At 35.6% G+C, this 8,790-nt stretch overlaps 1 protein-coding gene across 1 annotated transcript; it reads right to left on the bottom strand.

Moving 5' to 3' along the window:
* Positions 1 to 1,684: 1,684 nt before the first annotated feature.
* atp6v0d1 (ATPase H+ transporting V0 subunit d1) lies at positions 1,685 to 7,653 on the bottom strand. The gene is made up of 8 exons (XM_048184605.1): positions 7,424 to 7,653; positions 5,560 to 5,731; positions 5,146 to 5,324; positions 4,863 to 4,942; positions 4,253 to 4,330; positions 3,982 to 4,158; positions 2,993 to 3,070; positions 1,685 to 2,884 (listed from the first exon to the last, which is right to left on the bottom strand). Exons 1-8 carry the CDS (start codon positions 7,548 to 7,550, stop codon positions 2,723 to 2,725), a joined length of 1,053 nt encoding a protein of 350 aa, XP_048040562.1. The 5' UTR covers positions 7,551 to 7,653; the 3' UTR covers positions 1,685 to 2,722.
* Positions 7,654 to 8,790: the final 1,137 nt, after the last annotated feature.

Here is an 8,790-nt window from a genome sequence, read left to right as displayed (position 1 = left end):
GGGGGGTTCATCCTGCTGAATTGGAGGGATTCGGAATCCAACTAGAGAATAATTAGTGTGCATGTGCTTAAAGGCTCAGTGACAGAAGATGTAAGATGTAGGTCTTGCACTCTTTACTCTATTTTTTACTATTTTTAAACAGTATAGTAAAGACATTGCATTGCATGAACTTAAAGGGATGGTTCACCCAAAAATGAAAATTCAGTCATCATTTACTCACCCTAATGTTGTTCCAAACCTGTATAAATTTCTTTCATCTGCAGAACATATTCTGAAGAACGCTGGTAACCGGTTTTGGTGACCATTGACTTCCATTGTATGGACAAACAAACCCACTGAAACATTTCACAAAATATCTTCGTTTGTGTTCCACAGAAGAAAGCAAGCCATACATGTATGGAATAACAAGAAGGTGAGTAAAGTTAGAAGGTACTTCTGCAATGCCAAACACGTGGGTGACAATACAATAGTAGCTTTGTAAATGTACCGTATCACCTAATCCAAATTATATCCAAATTCTGGATATAATGAACTGCATTAGATCTGGTAAAACTAAGCATTTTTGATCATTATTTGCTTAACAGGAAGATGAGGAACACACATGCAGTACTACAGTAATACTGTAGAATGAAGTCAACAATAATATGCCAAAATTAACATGGTCAAAACAACTGCACTGCATATTTTTAACTCTAACTAAAGAAAATGGCTGGGGGCATCTGAAAGATTTGTGCATTTTCCAGAAGTACTACCGTGTGTGGCAATAAGAGGATGAACTCAGTTTAACTTCATTGTGCTCTTCTCTTGGCTGCAGTGACTTGTCTGCTAAGATAATTTCCTGTCTTCTGATCTGCAATAGGTCCAGAGCAATGTGGAACTAAAAGGCTGCGATTGTTTGCAGTAATTAAGCGTTTTTAATGAGGCCTGAACCTTAATGTTTTAGCACGTAGAAAGAGCGAAGATGGGGTCATCAGGGAGTGAAAAAAAAACAACTGATGTTCATCCAAACAGAAATACAACGCTCAATGTACTGTGTGGGTGTTTAGAACATCACTAAGCCCTAAGACAATTTCTTATCCAGTGTTTTACAACACAGATAACCAGCCATTCAACTACATGTTCAAACCAAGTCTGATATTTACAATAGACTGACGAAGCTTGGTTGGTAAGTGGCTGTCACAGCCTTCACATGTTTAGGTACAGCTTAGCTTTTGGCAGAGTACAGAGAACAACACAGCATTAATGTAAACACGGCATCATTAGCCCCGGAGGCCTCTCGTGGGTTTTGGCAGATGCTCATCTTCCTGTCAACTAGAACACCACATGCTTAAACATTTCAATTCTCAACACAAAAGGTCAATGGCCCAGACTAATTGAGTTTATAAAGAACATCTTCAGTTTGTGTTGGAAGGTACAGTAAATCCTTTTGTGTTCAGCTGAATGAGTATCTATAGTACAATTGGAAGTTAAATACAAAAGTTCATGCTGTAACCAACTTGTCAAATCCAAGCCAATCTGCACACGTCGATGATGGATGATTGGGCTCTTTGCACCATCTGGTGGTGGCTAATGCAACTACAACTGTATTAATCGAGCTAGATGCAATAGTGGCTGTTTTTCAATCCTTTCTCTTTTTTTCCTCATAAAGACAGAATAAAAGAAAAACACATAAATACTGTATATATATAGTGTGTGTGTGTGTATATATATATAGCTTTCATTTAGATCACTTAAAACAAAGACAATATGGTTACAACAGTACAATAGATTTAACATTGCAAGCAGAAGGCAAGGTCTCTCTTAATACTAGATCCATTTGACCTCACCGATTCTGCTGTCAATCATGAAATATGATCTACTCCATAAATTATGTCAGCACAAATTTTAGCACTATTTTACAAATGGGAAGCACACAATTCTCAGTTTAACAAACATACATAAAGAATCTATACACACAAAAGAACATTTTCACTCAAATACCCAGCATTTCTCTTTTTTTAAGGATAATCCTGTTGTGCCTTATTTGTGAAACACATGCAAAACAATTTCTCTGTAAATCAATCATAAACCTATTCTTACATAAAACATGCTGTTGAATTGAATACAACAATTCACACAAGAATGGTTTTACATACAATTTGAAATTCATTCTGCTTGTTTCATAAATAAGGACAACTATCTAGATTAGCAGAGGTTCGCTAACACTCATCAGATGTGGATACTGGATCCACTGAGATCACGAGTTCAGAAAGTTTATAATCTGAAAATGTACATTAATCGTATTAATCGTACATTAAAAGTATTCAATGCATAAATAATAATGATGGAATGTATGTTTTCCTAGCCTTAAACAGGTACAGTGACACAATGGATCACAATTGATCTCTCTAGTTTTGTGTTTCACTAAAACATAAACTGGGGTGTGATCACTTGCCAGCTGACATTATTGAACAGCCACGCCATTATGAAGCAAAATAACATTGACTACATTTATAAAACTTTTCATTAATAAAAAAAAAAATCTTGATGAAAAGTCTTGATGGGGAATGCTCTGCATCTCAACTCAAAAAAAAAGCTCTCTCTAATAAAGTTAATCACAATGAAAGGTAAGAGTGGCATAGTGCAAGAAACAGACAGAATTATCATTTTCGAACTTTAACATAACAGAGCACAGTTAATACATGCCATGTGGATCATTATTCAAGACTGATATTAAGTACCATTAGAATATGGGAATGTAGTTATCAATCTTAGCCCGGTGCCTTTGGGCGATACACTCTGCAATCCACACAATGTTCCTGCACTCTTGTTCCTTCAATTTGACGTAGGCATAGAACACGCTGAAATGAAACTGATTCAGGAAGGCCAGCTTATTAAGCTTCACCTGCGAACACATAACCAACATTTTCCCATTAGCAAAGAACTTTCAAAAGGACACATTTGCTAACATCAAATAAAATTCAATGTAGTGGCATTCTAAAGTCATGCTGACCTCATGTTCAAAAAAGCGATCCTCAAGGGTTTTGTCTCCTGGGTTGCTGCCAGCACCCTCAAAGAGAAGCTTGTATTCCTGAAGCAACATGAATTCGGTGTTAATACTCAAATCATTTTGGTGGCCAAAAATACCAGAAACCCATGCTATGTTAACTTGACATCAAAACAACTCTTTAGTATAGAACTAAAAAAAAACAACTCACACAAAAATTAACATTCTGTCATAACTCAATCATGCTGTCTATGAAATTATGGTTGCACTTTATTTTACAGTATGTGCACTTTCAATGTACTTACCAAGAAACTACTGAATAATGTAAGGGACCTACATGGGTTAAATGGTTAGTTCACCCAAAAATGAAAATTCTGTCATTAATTACTCACCCTCAAGTCGTTCCAAACCAGTAAGACCTTCGTTTATCTTCGTAACACAAATTAAGATATTTTTGATGAAAGCCAAGAGGTTTCTGAACCCAGAAGGGTAGTTGTGTGCAAAAACATAACAAAAATAATGACTTTATTCAACAATTTCGTCTCTTCCATGTCAGTCTCTTACACTGTTGATGCATTAAACACAGTGCAGCACTTCCGGGTTCTACGTCTACGTTATACATTCTTTTATGTCTTTACTACATTTCTGGGCCTTGAAAGTTGCAATGACATTGCTGCCTATGGGTGGTTCAGAAACCTTCAGATTTCATCAAAAATATCTTAATTTGTTCCGAAGATGAACAAAGGTCTTATGGGTTTGGAACACGAGATTGACACAAGGATGAGTTATTAATGACAGAAATTTCATTATTGGTTGAACTAACTCTTTAAGATTAGGTTTAGGCATAGGTTCAGGACTAGTACCTAGTTATTACTCCATTATTGTAATTATTACAATAAGTATTTGTATATATATATATATGCGAAACAGGACTGTAAAATAAAGTGCTACCGAAATGTTAGTTTAAGCCCATTTAGGTCTACACAGATACCTACAGGGTAGTATTCAGCCACAGCTTTGACCTGCTCGTAATCATCTGCGCGGGCTAGCTGTGCTAGACCTTCTGGGTAGAGCTTTCCACAGTGAGGGAAAAGTTTCGCTCTGTCTTCTTTGGAGAGCTCCGTACCAAAGGAGTTAATGGTAATGATGAAAGCCCTTCTGTCTGCCTCAAACTGATAGACAAACAAAGCTTTGTTTTAGTTACTAAAACAATGAAATGCATCAATAACAATCAGAATCTTTTCCACCGTACAGACGTTTACTCACCTCCAGAATTGGACACATGGTGTCTGCAGTTGTTCCACCCAATGAGGAACAGAACTTGTAGAAAGCTTCTAGATAAGCCTGGAGACACAGACAGAAGATCAACCACCGTTCATGGTTTCATGGTTAAAGCCAGATTCTGATAGACATTATTATTACTACAAAGTTTTCCATTATTTCTTGTGTTTGTCATATCTTACCTTTTTATCTACTATTTATATATTTAATGGACAGTCTAAGTAGCTGACCAGGTTTACATTTCACTGCAAGTTTTATTCTGTATATACTGTGTATGTAACAAATTAAAAATCTTGAATCAAAATAAGAGTTAAATCTAATCACTTTTCCTGCTCAACAACACTGCTGTTCAATAACGCTTTTGTAGCCACGTCTTGGTATGTGCCTATACAGAAATCAATCGAACCTGAAAAATTGTGACAATTAGCCCCAGTTTCTCCTACATACATTGTCCAAGTTAGATCACTCCCTGCACATAATATCCAGACAAACCAGCGAGTTTCTGTGCTTAATTAAGCATATTTGTCATGTCATGTGAAAATTCCTAATGGACGTTTAAGATTTACGTCCCAGTATGTTTTATCCCAAGGCTGACCTTGTAAAGGGTGTTGCGAATTATTTCAATGTTCATCTCATCCAAATCCTGCTCAGAGATGCAGTCCTGAAAGAAAGCAGCTGAAACAAACAGAAATAGCCATTGACTGTGATGTGGGGATGAGCATTTTAGTATTATTTAGAACAAGATTTGGAGAATTGTGAATGCTTAAAATAATACAGACAATAAATTACAAGATTCGCAACTCAGTGACTTCCTCTGGCCACAAAACTTAAAGTGAATGTTATCCATGTGTTCATTTTTCATATCAAGATTGTCTTACCAAGTGGTGTATCCACCAGGATGGCATTATAGAGCTCTGCTGGAGTCTGGGCAATGTTAACGGCCTCCATCTGTTCAAAGCTGCCAAGTGGATGGCACTTGGGCACAAGCTCAGAGATGGCCCGCTGATGCAGAGTTCCAGTGATCAGCAGAATGACATTGTCAATCATATAGCTGTATCTGAAAAAGCGGTAAGGCAGAAAATAGCTTAATAATGGGTCCTGAGAGGTGAAATATTTTAAAACATAGCGATTAGATAAAAGCAGACAAAACTAGGAAAAGTTTTATTATTCATACGGTTATGAATATTCACTAAATCCAATAAATTTGAACATTACAGTATAATATGTGACACCTTGTGTTGTAAATTGACAGCATGGTTTGCTTATGCTCTTTGATATCTGGCTGCACTTACGTGATGAAATCCATGAAGCTGGCCAGAGGCTCATAAGACTGGTTCCTCATATGGCGAAACTCAACCACCATCTTTTCTTTCAGCTTGTCATCAATGACGGAGACAGTGAGGGGGGAGGCTTCATTGGCCAGGAAGCTTCCATAGTCAGTGCTCTGCAAATGAAGCTTCAGGTCTGAGGAGAAATACAAGAGAAACTTTTAACCATTTATTTATTAAAAAAAAGAAAATAAGAAAGTATCTGTAAAATCAAATTTTCATTCTTCAATGCTAAAGGGTTGGAAGTGGAGTCTGGAAGTGACTTCTATATTAATCTCGGAAATATTTTTACAGTTTCCTGTTCCCTAAAACACAAGCAAAAAATTCCAAGTGAGTCACTTGCTTCTTCATTATTTCTTAAAGGGAAAGACAAAATTAGCTACAATGTATTCAATTTCTAAAAACATGGCATTAATTTTTGTGTTATTTTAAAAGTTCACCTTTAATTGAAAAGTGTGAAATATTCGGCTGTCATGCAGCACAGGTTTTTTTTTTTTTTTTTTATTGCAAAGAAGAAACAGCACTACATTGAAATGCAAAGAACATAACATGAAAATGAAAGGACAAAACAATAATAGCAATAGTCATTTTTACAATATAGGAAATATCAGCAAGAAAGACTTCAAATCTAGGCAAAATGTTAAGAAATTTGTTGTGAATTAAAAAATTGGTAATGCAAAATATGTTAAGATTAACAATAAGTTAAACTGCATGGTTATTGCCAGAAAATACAGAAACATCTTTCAGTTAAAAGTTTAAATCATATTTTATAAAAGGAGATAGATAATTTAAATTATCCCAAAAGGAATATATCTGATTGTACTGATAAAATAAATAAAGCAAAGTTTCTTCCCCAAATTTAGGGGATCTAGGGGATGTGTAAACTAAATTATTGCTGTATTACTAAATTATTATTAAACTATTTTTCTCTCATTAAAGCAAATGTGCTTTTTTAAATAAGTGGAAGTGACTTTCTGAAAGAGTAAAGTCATAAAAAACAAAAAGTATAATGCCATCAGCACAGGTTGAATGAGAATCTGCCCATCCTACAGAAATGACGTCATGACATACTGTATCACATGACCTGCACCATCAACTATCATTCCTCAAATGAGACCTGCATCTTTCGTTTATTAAAAAAAGAAAACACACAAATATTTAGTATTTATCCTGATCATTGCTTTAAACGGGTCACAATCAATTAACGTACTGGCCGGTCTTAACTATTTAAAAACGACGTTGAAATCAGAACCGATAATGCCCTGGTAACCGTCAGGTTAAAAGCAGGCCTTTTAAATTAATACTGTAGGCTACATTACATTTCGTGTTTAAAACAGAGCCGTGCTTTAAACCTTTGCGTACGATCAGGTAAAATAAACACGTACATAAACAGATCAGAAAATAGCGGATTCATTTAATGTGTTGCCGACTGCACCACAGATAGCTTGTATATTTAGCATGTATCGCATGCACTTAAATTAGAAAAGTAACATAATATAATGATCAGAGGACTTCATTTGTTGACTTGATATCAGGGCAGAGGAACATGGGGAATATGAGGATGTAAAAAGTGGATTTCACCTGCTGAAGGGGATTTGAACGCTCGGAGGATCTGTGATGGCTAAAGAAACAAGCTAACTGACATTAGCTGTGCTGTTGTTATAACGATTTATGAGCGTTACCACAGCAATGATAAAATACGGTTTTGCATCTTTAAACGACGATAAATGTCAAAAACGACACCCAACTGAATGTGGAAATGTCGAAAATGAAAGCGTACACAGATCAGATCAGATCAGCTAGCAGCCTACACACACATTCGACTCACCTTCCAGAGTTTCACACTGAACAAGGTTCAAATAATCCGCCTGAGATAAAATACCAGCCTTAAAACCTCTCACCAGCCCCTCCAGATAACCATTATCCACATTAAAATATAATTCAGAGAAAGGCATGGTGAAAAAAATGACTGTGTACTAGCTAAGAAAATGCAAGATGTAGCTCTATAACGCAGTCTTGAGTGACAGTGCTGCCCGATTCGTGAACGATTTGTTCTTCAGAGTCGGATCTTTTTAATAAAATATTTGAACTGATTCACAAAACAGGTCTGAATGATTCAATGTGCCGAATATTTCTAAATTTCTACAAAGATGAATACTGGATTGTTTACAAAATTGATTGTATGGCAGTTTAATCAACAAACATACGAAACAGTTGGTTTTAGTAAAATCGATTTTTTTTCACCCGGAAGATGTAAAGTCATTTTAATTTTGTTTATTGTAAATGCAAATTGTAATTTCGAAATGACTTTATGTAGGCTATTATGAGCTGAATACTAGCCTCAATAAACTAAACTAGGACACTACAACACAATAATACATAACAATAAACAATTATTAATACAATTTAATCGTGAAAATAGTAATACATAGCAATAGACATGACGCAAAACAACAACTGAGAATCATTTTGAAGCAAGAATCTTAAATCGAACTGTTCGAAAGAACCGATTCGTGGAAATATGTCGGACCTCCCATAACTGAATGAGGGAAGTTGCAATACCCGGATGCACACACACACACAGACACACACACACACACACACTCATGTGACTGAGCATCTGACTATGTGTGATCTCAGAAGGTGATCTCAAACCAGCCCTCCGAACAGAGGCAAAGAAGCAAAATTCTTTCTTTTTTTTTTTCTTTTTTTATTATTATTATATTTATTATTTTTCCAGTAGGCTATGCTTCCATCCACCATCCTTACAAATCAACTAACTTTTTTTTTCTTTCTTCTTTTTCATTAATTAACAGCCCTTGTACTCGATTTTGGGGGTCCCTAAGATATTTTTTATTTTAGTAGCCTAAATAAAATTACATTACTGCTTGCTTGGTGCCGATCCAGTGAAGCTAACTTTGTTGGGAAAATGGAGACTAATAAACCATTACTCAGAGTCAGGAAGAGAAAGTTTCTTAGGCTACTGACTTTTTTGAGGGGTAGCCTAATCTTTCAAATCAGAATCAGAAATAGCTTTATTGCCAGGTATGTTGTTTACACTACACATACTAGGAATTTGTTTTAGTGATAGAAGCTCCACAGTGCAACAGAGTGACAGCGACAAGACAAGACACATAATAAAAAGAATAAAATAATAATATACAAATTTACAAGATAGACAAAGTGCAAAAAAAG

Source organism: Megalobrama amblycephala, linkage group LG3 (genome assembly GCF_018812025.1).
Source record: "Megalobrama amblycephala isolate DHTTF-2021 linkage group LG3, ASM1881202v1, whole genome shotgun sequence".
NCBI lineage: Eukaryota > Metazoa > Chordata > Actinopteri > Cypriniformes > Xenocyprididae > Megalobrama > Megalobrama amblycephala.
Note: the sequence above shows the minus strand (reverse complement) of the source record. Positions and strands in the feature narration are given on the sequence as shown.